We start from the raw sequence: 25,833 nt of genomic DNA on the forward strand, positions 1-25,833 counted from the left end.
TGCCATGAATACCAGTTCCATCAAGTTTCCCATTTATTATACTTTGTGAGAGGCTTTTCCTAAAAATAATTGGAGATACTTTCCTCCTTGTAGCGTGCAGAACAACTTTACACATGATGAGTGCATCTCTAAATAGAATACACACTGACAAAAATTGAGTAATAGATACTGTGAAATACTTTGGATGGACAGAAGAGCTAGATTCATCTTTCAATGACAGCTCTTTACGTGTTAGATACCTAGACTAAGTTAGTTCTCTCAGCTTTTTCCAGAGCACTTCCATTGATCTTACCTATCTTAGACATCATACTTAAGTCAGGATAAGTGCCCTCCTTGAGATTGTATTTCTTCTCATTCACTTGGAGCCTTGTTTAGGCTAAATGTTTAATTTTAGATGAGCTAAAATTCTATGAGGTGGTTCACAGTCTAAGCTACCTAGATACCTCAACCTTGGTTTTAAAAATAGCTTAGGGCAGGTGAGTTAGGATCAGAATTATTGGAACTAAAGCAGCTATTGTAAGAGTCACCTAATTTCAGGTGCCATTATCTAGGAAGTTGTCAATTCTCTCATTATTTTTAAAAAACAGGGCACTTGAGGGCTCAGTTCTTATTTAAGATGTACAAATCTAAGGAGTAAAGATGAGTTGCATCCCATCTCTCCTGTTAATTATAAAAGAAATCTAAACAACCAGTGCAATTATAGTCATCATCACTGTGGAAATTCAAACTTAATTAAATGAATTCTACTTTAGGTCTCCAGTTAAGAGGCAAAGTAAACCAGTGGGTGTTGTGTGCTGTAAGATCCTTAAATATCCCATCCAGACATGATCAAAAACACATCATGGGTTCCAAAGACATTTAAGGGCTCTTGAAAATTGACTTGCTTAATGCATGTCGATTACATGAGTCCAGTTTGATATGTATGGCTGTGGTGACAGGAAAAAATGTCTCTCATAGATATGGTCTGTCACTATATGCAAATAATTAATTAATAATTCAGGATAATAGTTTTGGTCCTTCACAAGTTTTTTATAAATTCACCTTTAATGTAAAGTGAGTCATTTTGTTTCAGGCCACTGAATAAAGAACATAAATCGATATATATTGTGTAGATTGCGTTATGGCACTAAATGTGTTCTGCTACTTTGTATTTCATTTTGTTGCTGTGTTTTAGTTGAGCAGGACACAACGAAAAAGAAATTGGAAAATGACATAAATGTACCTAAACTTTGAAGGTGGAAACAGGCTGGTAACTAGATATCAAGATATGCAAATGAATTTAGCAGGATCATTTCTGGATCTTTTTTTTTTTTTGGCTCTTGTAGTGTGAAAATCAGTGGTGAGAGTGCTATACTGATTTGGCATGAGTCCTGTGCTGAACCAGTAAAAAATGTCAGATTTGTTGGACAGAAAATGATGTTGCTGTCCACCTTGCCAGTAGGTAAACTGAACATTTACATGCTGTATCATAAAAATAAAAATAAAAATAAAAATAAAAATAAAAATAAAAATAAAAATAAAAATAAAAGGAGAGGAGGGGAGGGGAGGGGAGGGGAGGGGAGGGGAGGGGAGGGGAGGGGAGGGGAGGGGAGGGGAGGGGAGGGGAGGGGAGGGGAGGGGAAAGGGAAAGGGAAAGGGAAAGGGAAAGGGAAAGGGAAAGGGAAAGGGAAAGGGAAAGGGAAAGGGAAAGGGAAAGGGAAAGGGAAAGGGAAAGGGAAAGGGAAAGGGAAAGGGAAAGGGAAAGGGAAAGGGAAAGGGAAAGGGAAAGGGAAAGGGAAAGGGAAAGGGAAAGGGAAAGGGAAAGGGAAAGGGAAAGGGAAAGGGAAAGGGAAAGGGAAAGGGAAAGGGAAAGGGAAAGGGAAAGGGAAAGGGAAAGGGAAAGGGAAAGGGAGGGGAGGGGAGGGGAGGGGAGGGAAGGGAAGGGAAGGGAAGGGAAGGGAAGGGAAGGGAAGGGAAGGGAAGGGAAGGGAAGGGAAGGGAAGGGAAGGGAAGGGAAGGGAAGGGAAGGGAAGGGAAGGGAAGGGAAGGGAAGGGAAGGGAAGGGAAGGGAAGGGAAGGGAAGGGAAGGGAAGGGAAGGGAAGGGAAGGGAAGGGAAGGGAAGGGAAGGGAAGGGAAGGGAAGGGAAGGGAAGGGAAGGGAAGGGAAGGGAAGGGAAGGGAAGGGAAGGGAAGGGAAGGGAAGGGAAGGGAAGGGAAGGGAAGGGAAGGGAAGGGAAGGGAAGGGAAGGGAAGGGAAGGAAAGGAAAGGAAAGGAAAGGAAAGGAAAGGAAAGGAAAGGAAAGGAAAGGAAAGGAATCTTCATGCTCTTTTAGGTTAAGTTAATGGCTGGAAAGAATATTCCTGTTTTTTCTGCTGAGGATTTTTAGTGTAAATGCTGACAGAATCTCAGCTACAGTGTCACTGGTGTTTGCCTTCATAATGAGAAGCTATTAAAAATGCCACATGCAGCACAAAGTTGCCTCTTAACAAGGTAAGATAATCACCATCCTCACCTTCAGGTCCAGTCTGTGCCCTGAAGAAAAATTAGGCTACTGGAGAGTTCTGGAGCCATGCTTACCTATATTTCTATAAAGGCCAGCCAAATGACTCTGGGTTCAAGCACAATAATAGCACAGGAAAACACCAGTTGACTTCTTGAGCCCCCACATTCAAGGAGATTTTGCAGACATGTCTTGCACATTTCTCAAAATACTATTATTTTCCAAATACAAGATTCATAAGTCAGAATTTGTGGCTGTTATTCTTATACTGAAAGATATTTTTGAAGGTTTTTCTCCTTTTAGATTTTGCTTTTCTTTTCAGAGGTTGTTTGGGTTTTTCATTAATTAACAAAGTTGGATACTTTAAGTTTGGATTGATTTTATTTTCTGTGATGAAAACTTTTGTGTTTCTATGTTATAGTCTTTTAGAGACTGTAATGTTATTTTAAGAAGCCAGTTTAACAAGATATGTTGTGACAGCATTTGCAGGAAAATCTTCTGAAATGTACTCAAAAGACGTGTATTAGAGCCTTCTTTGTAATTTAAAATTCTTTTTTGTATGCTGTATGCATGAGGTTTTGGTCCTAAAGCTTCCATTTTCCTTGAAAGATTTCTTTGGAGAGGGGTGTGGATTGAAGAAAGAATTGTTTGTTTGCTATCCTCCCAAAAAAAGGAACAGGATTCTCATGAGCCATTATGGGATAAAATCTTATGAAGCACTAAATACTGCTATGAGTGCTGTAACATAAAGCTCTGTTTTGTTTCTTTAGCACACCATAAAGTCTGCTCACAGAGAAAATTCATACCTACTCCCTTCCTCTTTGGCCTTTTGGATTTGCCTGTTTTCTTTGGGGCTGTTAGGACCAAATGCTTTCATTTATTTCCCTCCACAATAGAGCAGATTTATAGGTGAATCTGAAGCCTCCTTTACAGTGGTTATACAGCCACTGGTGTGGAACTGCACCAACACAGAACCCTAGAGTGAATGTGATTTACATGTGCACAGCATGATTTGTACTAGCTCAGCTTGTCTTTGGCTGAAAGCAGGGTAAATTAGACATGGAAAGTTATTGCAGTGACATCAGTCATTTTAGAGCAGGCCTTTTTTTCAGTGAGCGTACACTGAGCTTAATATTGCTGTGTGTCAGTGTCTCCATCATTAAAGTTAAGGAATTTCCATGGCCTTTTAGGCTATCAGGATGGCATTAAATGAAAAGTGAAAAAACTTAAGAAAATTTCATGGGAGACACAGGAAAAGATTATACATGGCATTGAAATGAACGCATATAAGAGAGTTATTCTGCTGATCAGTTTAATGATCATCTTGCTTTTAAAATAAAGTTGCCTAGGCAAATTTTTACAGCCCTTAAGGTCTAAAACATTACACTACTTCTAGCTATAGATCCCTGAAGGGGGGGTGTTTGTGTGTTCTCTTCAATCTGTATACAGCATTTATCATTTCTCTGGTGGACTATTTTTATGATGTTTACAATAATTTTAATATTAATATAAGTGTACTTAGAGTTATTTACAGAAACAGTCTGCTGTTTTCTCGATTTTAATATCCCACACAGTATTCTGGTGGTGAAAATGGCTGTGAGCCAGAAAACGATGCACATGATGTGAGCTGGAGCAGAGTGACACCCCATTTAATAATACAGTAAAGTTTTAGCTTTCTGACAAATAACCTGAACAATTGACTGGATGATGTGTCAAACCGCAAGTCAAACTCAAAGATCTGGGACTTTCTTTTGCGTGCTGCTAGGAGTTTAACTCCGGCGTGTTGTTGCGTTGTGTTGTAGTACAACCGCTACCAGCGCTACGGGGCCGAGGAGTGCGTGCTGCAGATGGGAGGAGTGCTGTGCCCGACCCCCGGCTGTGGGGCAGGACTGCTCCCCGAGCCAGGGCTGAGGAGGATCATCTGTGAACCAGGCAACGGCATCGGCTGTGGGGTAAGAACCCACATTTCCCTTCTAGCGGTGTGGGAAATAATTGATACTGTAAAACCAACGCTGTGGCAAAGGGGGAAAATGTGGTGGGCTTTTTTACCTTTTCCGTCAGTGACTTTGAATTGCCCTTCACACCAGAGTGGGATAATGCAGCTCAGTAAACAATTTAAATATAGCACAATCGCTTAGGAATGATGACTTCATCAAGTAGAATGTGTCCATTCCGTAATTCTTTGCTTTATTTGGTTTAAGAAGTTGCTGAGTAGTTACAGTAAGAAACTGAACTGTGCAAATGAAAATCCAAAAGCACTCTGACTTTCTTCTGCCAGAGCTTAGCAAAAATGAACAGAATCTTGAGCAAACCATTCATTATCATATTAATTTTTTTACAGAAAAAGGAGAGATAGAGTAGCCTGATCATGACAGTGTAGTGACATTGCTTGTGCACGTTAAAATACATGATGAAAAGAAACGTAGAAATATTTTTGTTTACTCATAAAAATTGCTTTTAAACAAGGGGAATAAACAATTAATGGTGGATTTATGAAAATCAAAATCAGGTGAAACTTGTAAACACTTTTGCTAAGAGATCACATCATATGGGCGATCGACATTTTTGACAGTAGAAAAAGCAAGTACTTTAGAAGAATCAAGCTTTGGAGGAAATCGATGTACATAGAGATGAATCTAAATATAAAAGAACCTATTAAATGTTCAGTCAGAGTGACTAACTGGTGTTTGCAGTATGTGACTCTTTCCACAGTTGGCATTATGGCAAAATTCCACTAACATTATGAGAGAAGATAAAATAGCTATATTTGTAAAATACTAGGATGCTCTTTCTTCTGTCTTTCTTGTGGAAAATGCACTTTTTATTGCAGTTTTGATGTTGCCCAAACTGATACTGTGGAAGAATAACAGTTTGCTGAACTAGGAAGTCATAGTAACTTGTCTTCTTCGAGTAGGTTAGCATCTGTCAACCTTGGTAAGACTTCCTATCTGTCCATGCAGTGGTGCATGGACAACAGAATACTGCCCAAATTCACTGAGCAGACATGGGGCTATAAAATAAAGCAGAAACTGGGAAAGTAATAAGAAACATGACTGCACAAACAAAAGAGAATGCCTCCGAACTATTAGGGATTGGTTAAAAAAGATAAAATCACACATAATTTTTATTCAGGCCTCTGCCTAGAAGTGGTGAAAATCATCTCTATTTTGCAGCTTCATTCATCATCATTCTGAATCTGCAAATGCCCTGTAAATAAAGCGTACATAGCATAAAGGATTGATACACTGCCTGGTTTAGCAAACTGCTCTGTTTCCTGCTAAGGACTCCGCGCTGTGCTCGGTAGTGATCCGATCTGCAGCCTTGAGTGCAAGCTCACCCTTTGTTTTGAGTTATGTGACGTCTTGAACGTTACAGGGTACAATTCACTGAGGCTTAAATGAGAAGCAGGAGGCTGGTCTGGAAGCCAGACTTTAGTAACATTAAGGTCCTTCCTCAGACTCCATAATGGATCAGAGCGAAAATATATGCCTTTGAATCTTTGTTTGCATGGTAAAAAGTGGTAACCTCAAGGAGGATTTGTCAGACTTCCTGTGGTGAGGATCCTAGTAGTGAAGTCAGATGCAGATGATAAAGTTGGCTGAAGGTAAAGATCCACCTCCAAGGACACCAAGACAGTTAGAAAAGCTATTTATTTTTACTCTGTTTTATGAAGTCATTTTAAGTGTTTTCTATTCTTAAACTATGATGTGGTTTTTCCCAGTCAAAACCTGACCTTTTTCAGTGCAAAGGCCTTCAACTAATTTTCATGGAATCCAGGAAGATCCATTTTAGAGCTCAACATTCGCTCATGAGTGTATACATGATTTACAAGCTCTAAGAAAGGCCCAAGATGAAGAATGTCCCTATTATCCATCCAAAAAAAGACTGCAAAAGATGTCTTGCAACACTTAAACTGTACAGCTTAGATTAGAAATACATTCCTTGCTGAAGCTGGTAAGTAAAGAAATAAGGAAAGTAGTGTGAATCTGTAGATTCTTCATGAATATCTACATCATTCTTTAAGCTGTCCTTCAGTCGTGTGGAGTCCCTTTTGGGTGTCTGTCTTTGGTTAAAGTGCATGCTGATAACAGCAGAAGTTATATCTAACATCACTGGTCTGTTATTCACACAAAAGCCCTTGCAGAGAAATGGTTGCCTATTGAACAGAACAAAAGGATTGTTCAGGTCTGAATTGGCATCTTAGGGTAGCTAACAAGTGTCAAGTAGCTGAGGATTTTGATTTGCTGATGAGATGACTCAGGGGAGAGAGGGAGGCCACATGGTCAAGAGAAAGTCGAGACAGTGAGTGAGAAGAGGTTTCAGCAGCCATTTTAGAAAAGTAAAGGAACCAAAAAGAGAATAAGCTAGCCACCAGGGAATGAGGCAAAATAAATATTGCAGTATTCAGAGAGATAACTCTGGGAGGCAGTCCCAAATCTATAAGGACTATGACCAAAACCAAAGGAATAATGAAAAATGAACAGGTGACTGAGCCAGGCTAGGATGCAGACATTTTGGATTCCTCGGTTTCTTACTCCATGTGAAATGAGAAACTAGAATCTCTTTTTGCAGAGGAACTGCCATTAGTATCAAGGGCCAATGTGAATCTCCAGGAAAGTGCTCATCATTTGTTAAAAGGGCTTTTGGTAAAGTTAAAAGATGGATTTTTCATTGTCTCAGGAAATTTGGAAATAGCAACCTGCAGGGCCTAGAAACAGTCTGGTAAATGCCTTTACAGAACTGTACCAAAAAGATGAGGAAAGAGGTTTAAATGTAAGCATCCCCATATGTACTGTCTGCAGTCAGACACTGCTGTCTATTCAGGCTTTCAGAAAAAAAAATACAAAAGGTTTATTTGACTGACTAGGAGTATGCAGATATCCTTTTAATGATTATGGATAGTCCTCACCTAAAGCCATGTTGTGTTACCACTAATTGACTCTACTAATGTCTAACCTTTCATATTTTTTATTAGCCATAAACTTATTAATTGATTTACTAAGATATTACCATTATACACTATTCTACCTTCATTATTATGCCTCAGACTTATGTTACTAACTTCTATTGCTCAGCTATAAAATCTTGACATATTTAATACTAGAAAACAGCAACAAAACATAGTAGATAGTACATATTGTACCAGCTGGCCTAGGTACAGGAAAAGCTGTGGTAAACAAGACATACAAAAGCTTTATGAATAAAACATTTTTGTCTTGTTTTATATTATACTGGCATATTATTTACTATGCATTAAAGAAGCTTGGAGTTAAAAACAGGTTAGAATGGCTCTTCAAAAGGGACTATACAGCTTGTTTGTTACAAATTGTGCCTTGGTTTCTACACATAAAGCTCAGCTGCCTAGCAAAACATTCCCTGTCAGTATCCTTCAGTGGGGTTATAACTGGCTGATGTGTGACTGCATCCCAGGTTCTGCTCCACAATGGTGTGTTGTGCAGCAACAAGGGTAAATGTTTTGCAGCATGCAGTATCAGTTGACCTATCCCTTGAAATGGGGTGAGAAGGGAGACACTAGATAGTGGAGACAGAGCCTCTGCTGGTCTTTTCCCCTTGAGTTTATTCATTCCTAGCACAGCATATATAAGCACGAAGAGGGATATATTGCCACAGATTGACATATTGTGTTGATAATCCCTGGCTAGGAGACCTGACTCTTGAAGGTCCATTGAGGTCCTGAGACCACTCAAAACTACACTGAGGTCTTGGTGACAATTTAAAAGATCTTAGGAATAAGCTGTCCTAATTGATGTTTTTATTGTTCTTCTTTGAGATCTTCTAATGTGAAACTCCAATGTGCAAGTGAGTACTCAAATGTAGTGCATTAAATGTGCAATGATGAAGTATATTTTAGAATTTTGCAAAGGGAGCACAAAATTTGGGGTTATTTCATCCCTTTTACGCCATATTTACTGTCTCATAAACACAGTGCATTGAAGAACATCAAGAGATGTGTTCCCATCATCATCACAGGTGAAATTTTACGGCTGCAGACTACAAGAGGTCCCTGAAAAGAATCAATAGATATAAATATCGTGTCTTCCTTATAAATAGAATTCCTAGGCTGTTGTATTACATAAAACAAAATCCCTAAGGCAATTTCACTCTACCCAGCAATTTTTTCTCATTGATTTCTTCTTGCATTCTTCTTCCATGGCTAAGGAAGCATATGTCAAAAGCAATTGCACCATATTTGTGAGATTAATAATTGTCTGCCTTTTCAGTAAGCTTAATAGAATAGAGGACACTAAAATAGTTACATGAGAAGTGCAATACATATTCCTGTTGTTTGCGAAGTTGGGGGTTTTTGTGATTCATCATCATGTGTTCATGCACATCCTAGGAGACGCGTTACATCTTCAGTAACAACTTTGTTAAACCCGGGGATATGTGTGTAGGCAAACCCCAAACTGCTGGGGAAAATCTCTTGTTTTGAGGAGACAAATCTGAATTATAAAAATTCTGAGCAACCAGTTCTTATCCACTCAATTCTGATAATTCAAATGCTGATGTTGTTAGTTGTGTATGTCCTTCTAAACTTCTGGAGCAGGGTTGTTTAATTTAGGCTTTTATATGTTAGTTGAAGTGCTATGTGAATGTGCCTATACTTCCTTTAGCATCAGAACCAGCTTGCAAAGACTGTTTCATATATGTAAAAGTGCACAAGTGGTTTTGAAGTAAAAAGCAGTTTCCACATCTGGAAGTTGGAAGTCTTTTATTGCAAAGTTCAGTTTTAATGCAATGCATTTTCATTATCAACATGGACTTTCTCTAATTCCTCTCCTCTCGAATCTGTTTTTATTATGTTATTATCAAAATGTTAAAAAGTCTGACTAACCTCGAAGTCTTTATTTTCAAACAAAGTTGTAGCTATAAGTGTCTGGTTCAGAACATGTACTTTGTTTCTTTCTTAGCAGTACCAGGGGAATTTTCAATGTACATAAAGAGAAAATAGGCAACTTCTAAAATAATTTGAGATATAAAGATAGTCAAGGTGAGTAGTGGTAATTCAAGACAACTTTTGAAGGTACTGAAAAAATCTTTTCAATTTTATAATCAGATGAATAAAAGATCATGGGTGAAGAAAGGCTGTGTGTACAGTGATCTGAATTTTTCCCTTAGTTTTAAGATGGGAATGGAAGTTGAAGCAGAAAATAGAGGCTTCATGGTTTTGAAAAACAGAGGAATAATTCAGAAAAACAAAAGACCTTGAGACCTTTATGTCATTTGCAGAACACAAAAATGGAAATAGGAGATTGCTGCTATCTAGCAGCCATCACAAAATTGAAGGGTTACTCCTTGTTATTATTATTACATTTCAGATATCTGTCCTTGTTCCATAAGTCATTAAATTTTTGCTTTTAAGAGAATTCACCCAAAAGGTGTGACGATGCAAAAGGTAATAGCTGAAGATGTTGCTGCGATTAAGAAACCAGCTCACAGCAGGAGTGTTTCATAATATTGTATAGGGAGTGTTTTCATGGGGAATGAAAATGAGACAGACATTTTCTATTATTGCTACATGTTGAGTTGCTAGCACTGCGCCACAAGCTCTAAGCAGTAATCATGTATTGCTTTCTTCTATTGAGTGGGCACTCAAGCCTGTAGAAAGTGGAATTCCATCTTGTTGACACATTATGCTTCAGCAGCTGAGCAAGTTGTTCAATTGCTAAAATATGACAGGCTGACCAGAATTCTTTTTGGATTTGTGGGAGGTTTTTTTTGGTACTGTTTTACATAGGTTAAAATTAACTGTGAAAGCATGGGGCTTTTTAGGATGTGGTAGAATGTTAATGTTTTAATGAAGTGTTTACCCCAGAACTGCACTGTGAATTACCCAGCCATGTATTGCTGACCAGGTGCATTATTCCCGTTGCCCATGTCTTGCAGCTCAGGGCAGTTCATTGATCTGGTGACTGATATGAAACTCAGCTGTTAGCAGTGAGCAGATAAAGCAATCCAGAGAATGTTTCAATTTTTAATAGTATGGATTGCATTATTTCACACGACTAGCAAAAGAAAAATAAATACTTTTTATACATAAAACAAATCAACTACTTGCACTTGGTTTAATAGTGGAAGAATAACTGCCTTTTTCTTTACATCCCAAATCATGAAATACTAGCTAGAAAAATACAGTTAAAAAATATGAGAGACTCTTCTATTCTATGTGAAATGAAATTCTGAGATTTCATTAGTTTCATCTGCTAGATGTCCAGAATATTGTGGGATGACTCTTATCATGTGATAAAATTCTGTAACGCTTGATTATATAGGGTATATCTTTTACCTGACTTCTGCATCATGCAGACATCTGGAAAATGGCTTTGTACTTACACATTGCAAATTGAAAGTGCGGTGTCTTCAGTTGTTTTTGCTTGACTTATTACTCTATGGCCTACCTGGTAAAATTTAAAACTATTTAAAATCTATGTGTATGTGTTCTAAGACAGGACCAAGGAAGCAGAGAAAAGAGGTGGTTACCCAAAAGACAATGGAAGATGATGTTCTCTGCAACACAAATATAAGAATAACACTGTATTTGAGTCAGGAAAATTGTATTAGAGAAAACTAGGATAAAATTAAGTTCTTGCTTGTAAAGATAAGTCAAAGCTGGACACACAGATCTAGGAACTAGAGGGGATAAAACTGATGTCTGTGAATGTAAACCAGCTCAGACTGGGATTTGTAACAATTGTTTTGCAGAAGATAAATGCTCTCAATGTAACCAATTTGTCTGAAATGGGAATGAGCTAAATTTGCAAGCATTTGAGACTTATTTTAAATTGAGGGCTGAGAAAAATAGCAGGTGGGTTTAAAATCACATCAGTGGTCGATTTTAGGATTTATCAGCTAACTCTTAGTCCTTGTAAACTGTTAGATCAAGCAATCCCCTGGAAGGGTGCTAGGGATTTTCATGTTAAAGATACCAAACACTTGATTTTTTCAGTTGTTCATTATTTAGATTCCAGAGCCAAAGATGCCTTGGCTTCCATTCTCTTCACCTGTGGAAAGAGAACAGCATTTTACAGTAAATGCAATGCAAAAATGTGCATAATTTAAAATCCACAACTTACTCTAGATTGATTTTTAGCCCATAGATGTGGGAAAAGACCTCCAAAAAAAGTACCTTCTCTGGAGAGATTGCTGGGTTTAGGTACCTATTGAGTGTATCATGCTGGCATGCTCAGGTCAGGATAAATTGATCACTGAATTTGAAGGAAAGTCAAAATTTTCTCTCCGGGCTTATTGTCAGAGACTTGAATATTCTGTGCCAGAGTTGGTGCAGGAGATAAATACCATCTGCAGGAATTCAAGGGGCCTCTCTCACCTAGAAATCCCTTGTTATTTGAAAACCTACAGGCTTTGATGACATCTTTGTCTATTTTGGACTTTGCCTGTGGCACAGCACAGTTTAGCCTCTTGACGACTGAAGTGCTCTTGTCTAATTAAAGTAATTGGGCTCCATGTAGCAGTATATGGGTGATGCTTAATGGCTTATGGTGCTCAGGAGATTGTATTAGATGAACTCATAATCTATCTAGTCTTAGTCATAATGGAAGTTTATGACTGGAGAGAAGTTGCAATGACTTTTTTCTTACTACTCCTCTCCTCTTCAGTGAAGTGCCTAGAAATATGTGTGACAGGGGACAATGTATTATCATGTGACCCATCAGAAAAGACATGGAGTGCAAAAATCAGAAAGAAGCAAAAATAAAGTGTTAATGGGATTTGCCAGTTAATTCTGCATGTATGAAGAACAGAGCTCTGTATTCTGTCTTCATATTTCACTGACATACAGGATAAGATTATTCTCCCGTATTTGATAGAAAGAAACACTTTGCACATGATAGAAAAGTGTAGCCATTTTAAATCAACCTGTATTTCCTTCAGCTAACAGATTTAAAAGTGCTGGTTTATAACAGCCTGTCCCAGACCACAAGAGGTGCCTGAGCTTTCTTGCTTGTATCGTTCATATACTGACTACAGTTTCATAATCAGTAAGACAAGAATGAATGAATTTGTAAATTATCAGAACTAGGTGCTAGTGGAAGATTTGATATGAATAAACAGATCTATCAGTGAATCACTGGAGAGGGAACAATAATGCAATCAGGACAGGATGTGCTGCTTGAGAATGGCAGCAGCCAAGGGGAGGATTCTAATTGTGCAAGAGGCTTATTTGAGCAATCTCCTAAAAATTTTCTGTATTTGAACAGGAAAGAGAAACACGGGCTGAATGCAGGAAATCACTTATAAATGAAAAGCAAAATAAATATGAATCAAATAAGCCTATTTATTGCCTTTCAAATGAAGTTTCATATGAAGGCCTCCTGAGACACTTTGGATTGTATTATTACATTATTGTAAAAAAGCAGGAGGTGCTTAATCAAGGAGAAATTATGGAGTAAAGCGCTAGGACCAGAACAATAAGATTTTGATTAAAATGAATCTATTGACAAGCATTTTTAGCTTAGCCAGGATAAAAATTCAAAGTTCTGAATGCTAAAAAATTGTCCTCATTATGTGGCTAGCGTAATTCTAGCCTGTAGCCCAAGTCAGAAGTAAATCACAAGATTCATGAAGTGAGCAGTTGACACAGGTCCCAAAAAAAGTATGTCTTTCTACTGCTTTTGTGGCACTTGTAGTCTTCACGTTGTTGGATGTCAGAGTAAAAAAATGTAATAGAGATTTGGGGTTTAAGTCTATTTGGTGTAAGTACAACATAGAAGAACAGTAATTTGTGTCAGTTTGGATCTTACCAATAATGACTCATTTCTTTTTGCTAAAAGGAATACCCCCAATTTAAAATGTTTGCAAGTTTTTGTATTTCTTTAATAGCTGATCAAAGAAATGCCCAAATAGTGTCTTTCTCAACTTTACTTTGACTCTGCAAATGCATAAAACCTCTGTTGTCAGCCACACTCTTGGTTCATTTTTGCAAGACCACAACACCAATTTTCATGTGGAGGGCATAAAATGTAGCTTACCTAGACTATGAAAGTCTTTGTGATGAAAAAAGGGCTGACAGAAAATACAGAGTACAAGCATAACCATAAGGATGGTATTGTGCATTGACATCTTCCTGGAGAATATTTCTTTTGTGATGGCAACCCAAGTTTACTGGGAAGTAAAGCTTCCCAGTGCTCCTCTTGGGTTTACAGTTATATAGGGTTTCTCACTGGATCTTCAAGGTAAAGCTTTTTCAAACACATTACAGTTACTGCAGTATGTTGGTGGCAAGAAGCAAAGCTACTCCTTGTCATTTGACCAGCACAGGAGAAATGTTTATTTTTCATTGCACATGTTACACTACCTCTATGTACTGTATGGAATCCAGATTGACTGGACACTGTAATCCATATCTTTGGGTTATGCTCCATGAAGAGTGGGGTAAAATTGGCATTAAAAATATCTAAAGTATAGCTACATGTAGTTTTCATACAAAAATTAATAGCCTTTAAAAAAAAAATAAGCCAAACAGAGTTATTCTGAGATCAATTCACTCACCATTAGTATTTAATTAAAATATTTAATAATTATGTCACATGCAAAACTTTATTATTTCAAAACCATTTCAAAGAGATAGTAAAGCCACCATTCTACAATCAAAGCTGATTTTGAAGTGCTGAAACAAAGCTGATTTTCAATTATCAGAGTCAAAAAAGGCATCTGAAAACTGTCTTGATTGCTGCAAAACTGCTTTCTTTTAAGTTGATAACTCAAAACAAATAGATAATGCTTATGAAGTTTCAAAAAAATCCTCTTCTAAGAAAGCATAAAAAGCACTCAGCCTGAAAGAGAATATCTGGGTAAAGTTATAAGCTTCTGAAAGTGAGTTTAGAATAGAAGTTGCATCTCAACTTTAACAATTGTATTAAGGTCACTAAGCTATAAAAAGAGAGTAAAGAAAATGTTGCAAAGTCAAGGGCAAACAATGAAAATAAAATAAAATTAAAATCTAATTACCAAATTAAAGACATCCCTTACACAGTAATAACATTCTGAATGAAAAGCAAGGACACAGATTTGGAGAGCAGTGACCAACTTGTAATTCAGTGGGAAATAATAGAAAACCACAATGCAGTGTGTGCCCATAAAAGCCTCATGAGAGAGAGAAGTAAAAACTCTGATAAGGATAATAAAATATGTCTTTGAATGGAGGCCTTGACTAAGGGCAGAAAATCATGGGTGGATAACCAAGACTCGGTTAACTCCATTTTATCCTTATACTTCCGAAAAAATAAATAATTCATGCAACTCATTTTATTTTTTCCAAAAGTTCTCACATTGTATTGGCCGACAATCACTACCATGTAGCAAATCTATTCCACTGACACTTAAAAGGAATAAATGAAGAGATAAAGAGAGAGCTTAAAGGGACTGGTGGCTCACTTGTTGAGACTAAATTAAATGAGCAGTAAAGCAGGCTGGTAAAACGGGGCCTTGTTTCCTTTTAAAAATATCAAATAGCAGTAGCAGGGTTTGTATGTGCCTCTGTCATTTTTTATGCCAGTGAAAATGTTCACATGTGTAAAATCAAATAATGACATTGATCCGTCTCTTATGCACACCTGAAATAGTTATATTAAAAAATACTGGATTTCAGACCACCAGTCTAAAGCCAGTGTTTGTTATTAAATATAGTCAATATAGTCTGCAAATAAAAAATTTGCGTGAGGCATGATCTACAACATTCTCATCTATAAAGAAAGCTTTGTTTTCTACTTACTTTTCTCTTCATATTAAAGCTAACGTAAATTTTATTCCTTTGTTTAATTTAGGGAACCTCTTGTAGATCTCTGAAATACGCTTTTTTAAAATTCCTTAGTTTTTATAGTAAGGATACTTATGTTAAAACCTCATTGAGCAATATCATTCTGAAAAACCAAAATAGTTGAATAGTTGGATATACCTGTTGTTGGCACAGACTTTCAGCGATATTTGACCTAAATCAGAAACCTGAAAACTTAAAAATCACCAAGAGATCCAAAGTGAAATCCACAAGCTCCCTTGGAGAGAGAGCAGGAGTAAATAGGAAAGGGAGGGCAGCCTTAAGGTGAGGGCTGAGAAGACATGGTAGGAACTTACTCATTAGTAAGGTTATTCAAAACTCTCACCGAGTCACTTTTACTTGACTCGAAGAGTGAGGAGTTGCTCCCCCATCTTGTGGGAACAGCCTGCAGGGACACCACAGGAACATTAACTTGCCTCCTCTGCTAGGAGCTGTGACTTTGTATGAGGTAGTACCACTCTTCTGGTTGGTTGTTTGATCCCTAGTAAGCAGGTGGAGCTGGAGAACACCAGATAATAAGGGGGATGGGTTCTCCAGAGATCCCAAGAAGAGTCTGAAAATGCATATTCTATAAGGAAAACCTAGGATTTATTACATCCTTTGATGGGTGGCTCTGGTATAAAGGAATAAAAGTATAGATGAGAGTATGTGTGCCTTAGCTGCACGTATTCAGAATCACGGGAAACTGCCTGCCATACCTTTGTATAAATGAACACGGAATTGGGATGGTTCCAGTAACCTGAACTGGGGGTAGCATCCTTGCCCATGGCAGGGGGATTGCAACTCGGTGATCTTTAATATCCCTCCCCATCCTATGGTGTCAGGAGCTGTGTGTAGAAGTTGCAGTGGGCGGGTGTGAAAGGAGCAGGGGGATGACTGCAGGTGTGTACAGAGTGAGTGGTCTGTCACGTGGGTGAAAGCTTCACAAAGTATAAGCATCAATTGTATAAAGGATGGCCTAGCCACATGAGCATGATAATTTACATGAGTTTCTGGTCATTGCAGAATTTCTTTGTGTATTTATATTGATTGGATACCAAATTTTGTGTTTGCAAGTATCTACAGGCATCATATATTGAAATCTATTTACACTAACAGGAAGCTTTTTCTGGGCCTGAGGTAGTTAACTAAAATTATTTGGGAAAATGTTTTGGATTTGGAGATGGAAAAAAATGTGGCTGCCAAACAGTAGCATTGCTCTGAGCTAGAAACCCACCATATCCTGCTATGAGACAAGTGACAACAACTGGTAATTGGTGAGTTAAATAAATCAAAGAGGAAATAAACTGTACAATAAATGTACAATGCAATAATAGCTTTTATATGCTGCTGTGGTTCTCACCAGTGGTGTTTTCATAAAACGCATCACAAGCTTTCAGTGTTCAGGGAAACACATTAGTGTTTTTGAATTGTTTTTACTATAAGCCATGCAAATAATGTTTGTCCCAGTGGGGTGTGACATTAATTATTACCAAAAGATCTCTTGCATGATTTCAGTCCTCACGGAATGAATAGTTCAGTCTTTATTTTCAGAGTGTGATACATAAGTATTCAAAACTGCATTAAAAAACATTTAACCCATGCAGAGTATTCCTGCTGAAGAGGCGACACATGGCAGAAACAAATTGCCTAAAAACATTTGCTAAAGCTTTGTAATTGCAAAAATGTTATCAGTGTAATTCAAACATGTTCCCCTTCATTATGCTTCAGAAAAAAACTGTATTTAAAGTCTTTCATATGACTGACCAGTGGTCAACTCCTGAAATAAAAAAACCTTTGAATCTTTTAGAGATAGATTTTTATGGAATACGTCCCCTAGACAAAAGCAAACAAAAAATCAATCAAATGAAACATACTTCTGCAAGAGAGGCAAAAGAAAAACAATGCTTTCTGAAAGGCCTGATAAGCATTCTTGTCTAACTAATAAGAAATCAATTCTAAGCAGAAAAAGGGAGCTGATAAGTCAGTAAAGAAATTATAAAGTCACAATGGTAAATTATCTCAATGTAATGGAGGATTAGGAAGGGTAAGGAGAGACCAACTTGCTTGAACAAGGAACCTTTTTATGACCTGAGAAGTAAGAAAGAAATGAATGCAAAATGTAAACAGGTTGTATCATTTTGAACAGCTAGAAGAACAGAAGAAACACAGGGGCAGTCAGAAAGTGCAAGGTGTGAAATAGAATATTTTTAATAGAAAGTCTACCAAATAGTGTTCAGAAGGCTTTCCATAAAGAAGTAAGAGAAACAGTAACATGAAAGATAAGGAAGCTTCTAGTTGGATTCCCACTGAGAGGAATCTGTATATTAAAATGCTTCAAGAAGGCAAAAAAATTTACATTTATGTTTAAATCTAAATTGGTAAGGTCAAACCTGCTTAGATGGTTAGCAGAGCTAAAACCAGTGAAACAATTAAAAATACCCGCTATAGTGGAGAATGGATAGCGTGGAGACACATTTTCCAATTCACTTCAGCTGATGAATATTTTTTCTTGTAGGAATGGCTGAAGAAAATCCAGAATATTAGTCATCACCTCTAAGAATAGGATAGGAAAGAGTTTGCAAAAGGCAAAAGCATGAAATCTACGTCTAAAAAGAGAAAAAAATACCATAATCTGAGATTTAGAGACAAGTGGTTTTAACTTGAATTCCTAAGGAGAAAATGTAGCAAATAATTAAACAATAGTAATAAAAAAGAGGACAAGAAGATAAAGTCTCAGGAGGTGTGGACTTAGCAATAGTTTAACACATCAATCTAACATACTTTGCCAGAGTAGCAGGACTTGTGAGTAGGAGACATGATGTTTTCTGTATTGAACCCATTGAAGCTTCTCACATTGCTCCATATAAAATTCACAAATATGAACTAGAAATACAAGACCAGATGATAATTTCATTAGGCGTATATATAGATACTTGGAAAGCTGTGATTAAATTATTTATCAGCATTTCACAATTAAAATAGAGAGTTGCTTCAAGTCTGTCCTGAGGCTGATAGATTTTAGTATTTTCTCTGATGCCTTGAAGAGTGATTATAGAGTGAGGTTGTTAAATTTGCATAGGCTATGTAGCAGGAGGACAGAAAACAGTTTGGAATTCAATAGCAATTCACTAAGAATAAATGTAGAGTTTCTGATGTAGACAGGTACAAACAACTGTATTTTAAGAGAAAAAATGTGTAGAGACAGCAACACGGAAAAAGATGATCTGGGAGCACAACCTGATCTTGAGTCAGCAGTGTGGTAGCGTAGAAAAGAAAAATGCTGGATTGGCATGTATAAATCATAGTAATTAATTCTCCAAATCCAAAATAACACAGCAAGGGAACAACAGCCCTGCTTTCTTTTCTGATGTTATTGTTCAGTTGAAGAAGGACGATGTCCATTTTAACATGCTTCTTATCCAAGAAAAGGGCCTTTTTTTCTGCCCTTGTCCCATTCCACTTGATTTGGAAGATAAATTGCTAAGATGTGCCATCAACAACTTCTCCATGGCTGCTTGGCTCTCTGCTCATTCCAGTGTGTAGCAGACTTTGCTCTAGAAATACTGAGTCCCAAATAAAAGCCAGCTGAAACAGATAAAATCTAATAAGTGCAATATTGCAGAATGCCTATATGCTGTCAGCGACTAATACATAAACCTGCGGAGAGTTCATACCCATGGAGTCTTTCTAAATACTGCTTTACAGAAAGCCAGTCTTAGCTCAGAGTCACAATAGTTCTTTCACCTCTCTTGTGATTTCCCACTGCCAGGATTTGATTAGATAATCTTTTTTCCTTCAAACAGCCAGCTGCTTATGAAATGGCACTGCTGATGCTTCGTGATAACAGAGAACAAACTAGCCACCATGTATAAAATCACTGTAGACATTTTATGAGGAAGGAAACACTGAATCTAACCTTTAAAAAATAAATCAATCTAGTTCGTAGAGTCCACAGTTTCTGAGCTCCGAAATGTTTGATCCATTTCCCAGTTCTTTGAATAGTCTGGAAATGACACAGGAAAGTCCACACTGTAACTGGTCCCAGTCAGTAACTGATTTGGTTGAAATTGTTCATGAAAATTATGAAATTTGAGGGTTAGCATTGTGTAAAAGGCAGGAAATTGTCCGTCTGCCTGTCTTTTTTCTCATAGCAAAGGTCATTCACATTTTGTGCCACATAAATCTTGCAATTATTTTATTGCATTTCCCCTTGACTGCTTATTAAAGTATGAATGCAAGTCATCACCACTGAGCTCTGGAAACTTTTTTATGCATGATAGTTCTTCAGTGCTATTTTCTCCTCTGTCCTTTGGACCAACTTGATATTTGTAGGTGTCTTTCTCAGATTCAAAGATGTATAGCTGTGATCTGTGTGTGTGTGTAGGTGCATGTGGGTTTTCTATGCCTTGAATTCTATCATTTGTCTTGTGGTTTCACCCTTTCTCCCTTCTTTACCAAATTCTATAAAAAACACGTTTGAGGTAAAGCCTCCAGAGCTTTTATCAAGCAAGTGAATTAGTATTTCAGTTGGTCTTTTTCAGGTATTTTCAACTAATTCTGTTTTAAAACAGAAAAATAATTGTCTCTCTTTTTTTGGCAAAAATTCGTATTTGTCTTAAATTGTTTGGGTACAGTTAGATTCACTTAATTCCCTCCATATTTTATGTGTAGTATATTGATTCTTCAACACTTAGCTATTCATGTAGCATTTCTATTTGTGAGTATGTGTTCTTTTATCTTTCAATGTGTATTGTTTATTTTCTCACCTTTTACAATCCTCTCAAATGCAGCACTTACCTCAAGTCTTATTATTGTTTTTAAATAACTGTTCCTGTTACATTAATTTCTAGAAGACTTTTTTTCACGGTTTCCCCATTTTGTCTCTTTGTTAAGATTTACCTGTGAATTTACACAGAGAATAATACCTGCATACACACAGTTCAGAAAAGGTTGCATTTTGGAATAATTGCAAACACTAGAGAAGTCTTATTCATTTAAAGGCGCTCCTGTAGTATAAGTGTGTTCTCTATGGCATTTTACCAGTGATATTTTTATTTTGTGGCTTGCATAATCCTTTTCATAGACTTTCCTTTTATTTTGGAGTTCAATGAACAGTTGCAATTACTTTTATTTTTCTTTTTCTTTTTTCTTTTTTTCTTTTTTTCTTTTTTTCTTTTTTTCTTTTTTCTTTTTTTTTTCTTTTTTTTCTTTTTTTTCTTTTTTTTCTTTTTCTTCTTGTACTGCTGCTTTTCAGACTTCTGTAGCTAAAACTTTTTATTTGAATATGTGGAGAAGATGAGTAAGGAAAAGTATTAGGCTTTTAGGAGTGGAATAGTGTTCATATCTGAGTTTCCTTGTCATGTGAGACATAGTCTCTTAAACCAGATAAAACAAATTTGACAATCAAGTTCAGTCACACCTTTTATTTAATGTGTTTTTATATTAAAAGTATAGGAGTTTATGCCATAGCGAAAGAGAAGTTATCATAAATGGAAATTTAAGAAATATTTGACTGACAGCAATCAGAATAGAGAATGTAATTTTTCAAAGTTTCTTCAATAATTTAAGAAGGTGTTTTTGCTCATATGCATATATGATACTGGTAAACAGTTGATGGAAATTGCACAGAAATATTAAGAGCAGGAAACGCCCTTTATCTTACTGATACCAGAACAACTAATCTCATTATAAGCTAGAAGTATATATAAGAATTGAGTAAAATTCTCTAGGATTTGTACTGACTCATACATTTGGCTATGCCTAGAAATGCATGTTAAAGTATGTATTCTTCACAAAAATCTGAAGGTATTTTCACTTGATTTTTGAAAGGATGGTTGTTATATTATAGGCGTATTTGCAAGAAATATGCCTATAATATAAACAGCTTCTGAAAATAAATATGTTGTTAATATTTAATAACGTTGTGTCATGTTATGATTATTTCTTTATTATATGAAGTAGTTGTATTTTAAACTTGAAACATCGGGCAGATGGCAAAAGCTAATGAGAATCTCAGCTGGAAGTTATCTTTTCCCCTAACATTAGTTTTAGCACTGGCTACTTTCATTCTTCTGGCCGTCTGCTTTGTTTGATATTCTAAGCAGTTCATAGTAGTTCCAAATTCTTAATAACAATAGCACCTCCTGCCATGTAGTTTTTCACTCAGCTGAGCAGCATTTTTTCTAGGGAATGATTAACTGTTCATATGTGGCCTTTTTTAGTTCTGATGTCTCAGGACTAGTTTTGGAAAGCTTTATCCCTTTGTACTCTTTTAAACCTCACATGGTGAAGAAAAGTGAAAGTGGACATTGAAAAGCCAGCAATTCAACTTTATAGCTTGCATTTTGATTTAAAGCTAGTAATTTTTTCAAAGCAGCAAAGCCTACCCTTTCTGACTGTGATAGGCAGAGTCAGATGAAGCAAGTAGGTTATCTAGTTCAGTTACACCACCATGAAGCACAGTTTAACTGCAGCTGTCATGTCTTTAGAACCTGTACTGAATTGCTTAGCATTTCGTTGTGGATCAAGGAATTGAAATCAGTGTCCAGTTAAGTGTGCAGTCAATGAGATTAATTATAACTTGGAATAACTTCACAAGCTAACGTTCTGGTTTTATTCATACAAGTGAGCTCTGTAAACAACTACGGACATAAGAATGGTACAAGATCATTCCACTAAAATGCTATTCATTAAACTTAAAATTCCTGATTTGCATTATTAGGCATATTCTATAAACATTTCTTTAAAAATTCCTGAATTATTTCATTTTTCAATGTGGGCCTCTCAGCAGAGGAAACTGGAAGATTTTTTTTTGATGTCGTGACTTGCTCCACCACACATTTGGAGTAAGTACCACTTGGATTTGCTTCATTCCGTGAGCTTTGAAGCAATGGTGAAAAAAACCTGGCAGTATCAGCTGTGTGTTGGTGTCTCTCATATACAGTGTCATTTTCAATGTGAAGATTAGTCAAGATTCAGGAAAATTATAGTTGCTGTTTATCCTAGAATGTTTTAACAAGTAACTTACTGGTTTTGTTACACAAAGAGACAATTTGAAGAAGAACTGAGAAGAGCTCAGAGAATATAAAGCAAATGCCTAGACATTTCCCTACCAAGAAGGAAGTTGTTAGGTTTTATGGCACAATTTCACAGGTAGTTAATGTGTTTCTAATATTTGGATAGAAGGGGATTAATTATTATTGCTCCCATATTCTTCATGATGCTTTGGGGCTTGGGGAAGGGGGGTTTCTCCCAAACAGTCACTGCTTCTACAGACCTGTGTTCTCACTGTGTCCAACATCAATTTAAAAAGCCATGAATGACTCCATCTGACTGACACGTGACACATGGGACGCCAGAAACAGCTTCCTGCAGCCGAGCTACCAGCAGAGCCAGGGCATCCCATCTTTGGCATTGCAGTCAACAATTATCTGCATCCTCTTTCTTCTCAAGGGACAGCACAGGTCCCTTGCATCATATGTTGGCTGTGCAATGGGCTTACAACGTATAAAGCCACCAGAACATCCAGCCTTCTATTTTCTCATTGTTTTGAAAAAGAAAATTGTAAGAACAATAGAGAATTGTAGTCAAAAGGGTACCCTGTCCAATTACACTCCTGACAAACGTGTTTGGCCCTCCCCTGCAGCTGCTGGTTTTGTCAGAGTAGGAGTTATCAAGGCATCCTAGGGTTGCTTCTGGAACTGCGAGCTGCAAATCAAATAAAGATGCTGTTTCTGTTTGTACCATCTGCATATGGAGCACAGAGGCACCAGTCAGAGGAGGAACCCTGGAGCAGGTCTCCTGAAGACAGGACAAAACTTACCCTGCAGCACTTCTGTTAAACCCCACGCTCACTGAGAAAATTTGAAGTGGTGTATCTAGTGTTGGTCAAGTCTTTCTCAGCGAGCAAATCCCCCTGTAATGTTTCCCTGACCCTGGTTAGGTGTCCGGACACTCAGAGTAACTCTACACCTGCCCCAAGGGGCACACACTCTTGTGCACAGGGGAACATTTTCAGAGCATCAGGCCTGCACTGCTGATGGAAATGTTTGAATATCAGCGTGCTTGGGATAGTTGATCAGGGAATATTTTTTCTAAAGCATCCTTGATTGAGATATCTAGATAAGGGGACATAATTTTGGTTTATCATAGAGGAAACACTTCTATTTTCAAGTTAAGACACACAGAACTTGCTCACTCCCTCTCTCTTATAGTTACCCCTAAGACCCTTCTGACAGCCCTAAGTTTTTGAGTTCCTTCCGAAACTCTCTTTCATGCCAGTCTGACTGCAGTGCCACTTAATCCTGAAACATCTTCCTCAGACTTTGAGGATGTGTTCTTCCTAAAGAAATAGTTTGATTCAGAAAAAGTCTTGTTTTCCTCTTCATCAGATGATTCCACTATTCATCCTTCTCTTCCCAAATGCATCCAATCTTTGCTTCACAGAATTAATTAGGACTTATAGGAATGCAGGACCTGGTAACCCAGGGAATTCCCAATCCTTGTTTCCAGGTATTTGTTAAGACCTTACCCTGCTATAGCACATACTGTTTACAATGTGAGACAAGTTCATATTATTTCCTCCTAAAAATTTGCTACAGATTGCAATGAAGACTGGATTCTGCAAAAGAACTTGCATGATTTACAGATTTTAAAAGCATTCACTATCAGAAAGTACGTACTAAAAGTTTCTATGCTCCCTCTGTTTATTAACACTGTTATCCTATTATGCTAGACAGCTGTCGGACCTGGCTAAATTTTTGTTCTGAAATTTGAAATTTGCCTCCACCCAAAAATTAAATACCTGTCTATTGTTATTCCTGTCTCCTCAGTGTTTTCTCTCTCTTCTTTCCCTGTAAATTTTGCTGCAGTTCTCTGGAGAAATGAAAGGCCTTTGAATTGAAACTGATGCTCCTAGACAGTACAATGCTGTTGTCATCTATGCATTTACATTTTCCATTCTCCTTGGCTTGGCTATTTACTAGAAATACCAGCTTTCTGTAGCCTTAAGACAGAAAGAATGTCTTGCACTGTGTACTTCTAGAAGCTGTTGCAATGCCCTGTAGGGCATCCTAACTGTTGTCCTAAATTGAGATGACAGTGTTGCTCATATTAAATTGCCTTCTTGCTTGGCTTGGCATGCTGGGATCCATATCTATTAATGCAGGAGTGTCCAAATGTCCTGCTAGGAAAGCAATTTGTTCCTCAGTAGGGTGTCGGGAAAGCAGCTGGTCTAAGAAACTATCAGAGGTGATCTTAGGGGCAAGTTGTGTTTTTTCTTGATTTAATGGAAATTTTTACTGATCCATCTCCTTGCCTGTCCCTACCACTTGTCAACAGGGCAGCACATATCCATCTTCAGCCATCTCCTTTCTCTCCCAACAAGCCTGTCATAACTCTCTTGTGGAGAGACAGGCTTTCACACAGCCTGAGCCTCATAATAGACACTTCAACAACAGAAGACATGTTATTAATGGATTTTTTTTTTAATGCCCTACAGAGACACAATTTCAGAACATTCTTGCTAAGTACCAGTTTTTAAACCTCCACTTGGAGAGAGAGACTCACAAACTGAGGTTTATTTTTGTCCCTATTCTCTTTTTGCACACATATTGTAAAATACTTTTAACCCCTTGGATAACTTTTATCAGTTTGCCTTTTTTTTCCATTTATATCCTAGATTAGATTTCAAGTCAACTAATGAAAGAGAAATGTGAGTTTTCTGGAGTCTCATTCAATGGCTTATTAATGTTAATATATGTTAGCTTTTGTTTGAGAAAATTATTATGGTGGTGACTACATTATGAAGCTAGACTATGGTTATGGCAGAAATCATTTTCTGGTGATCTTAAGAGGAAGCAGAGCACCAGTCGGGTATGGCAGCCTTTATCTTTATGTCTGTACTTGCATCATGCTAGAGATAAGTACAACATGAGCTGTATGATACAATTTGCTAATAAATAAGGGGCATGCATGCTAAAGCATACTTATTAATTAGGCCTGCTTTAAATGTTCTTAAGGGCTACACATAACTGTAGCAAGCCTCCCTTAGAGACCATGAGTGTTATAGAATAAACCAGAAGTTGTGTTAACAAATTTTGGAATAAGGAGCATGTAAATGTTTAGTGAGAGCTAAAATCATTTTCTTTCTAAGATGCCATAAAATAGTTTGAATTCTCAAAGTAATGAGATTCAGTAAAGAAAACAGCCTTAACCTTAGATTACTTAATTGTGCCTCAGTGCTTCCAGATGTCTCTCAGTACTGCTACACCATTTTTTAGAAGGTAGCTGTTGAGAAATAGTTTATAAACATTAAAAGGATTGTCAGGTTTTAGTCTGTACTAAACTAGGACATGTCAACTGTTTTTCTGGGTTTTTTTACTTTACACAGCCACTTACAATATATGTACTATGAAATACACCAGTGAGGCTTCTAAATACTTCCCTGCTAACCCTTTTCATTCTCAATGTCTTTTTGAAGGTTTGGAAATTGGAAGTTCAAAAAATAATTAAGTTTTAACTTCCAGAGTTGACATGCTCATTGAAAATGTAAATGTA

The 25,833-nt window shown here is 37.2% G+C and overlaps 1 protein-coding gene across 2 annotated transcripts in view; it reads left to right on the forward strand.

Annotated features, from left to right (window-relative positions):
* Window positions 1–25,833, forward strand: part of PRKN (parkin RBR E3 ubiquitin protein ligase) — a 685,495-nt gene that overhangs the window by 565,411 nt on the left and 94,251 nt on the right. For both annotated transcript variants that reach the window (XM_063390620.1, XM_063390621.1), the window contains exon 9: window positions 4,283–4,432. In XM_063390620.1, coding sequence (XP_063246690.1) covers window positions 4,283–4,432 — 150 coding nt within the window. The remainder of the gene's footprint in view (window positions 1–4,282; window positions 4,433–25,833) is intronic.

The sequence above is a fragment of the Prinia subflava genome, chromosome 2, assembly GCF_021018805.1.
Source record: "Prinia subflava isolate CZ2003 ecotype Zambia chromosome 2, Cam_Psub_1.2, whole genome shotgun sequence".
NCBI lineage: Eukaryota > Metazoa > Chordata > Aves > Passeriformes > Cisticolidae > Prinia > Prinia subflava.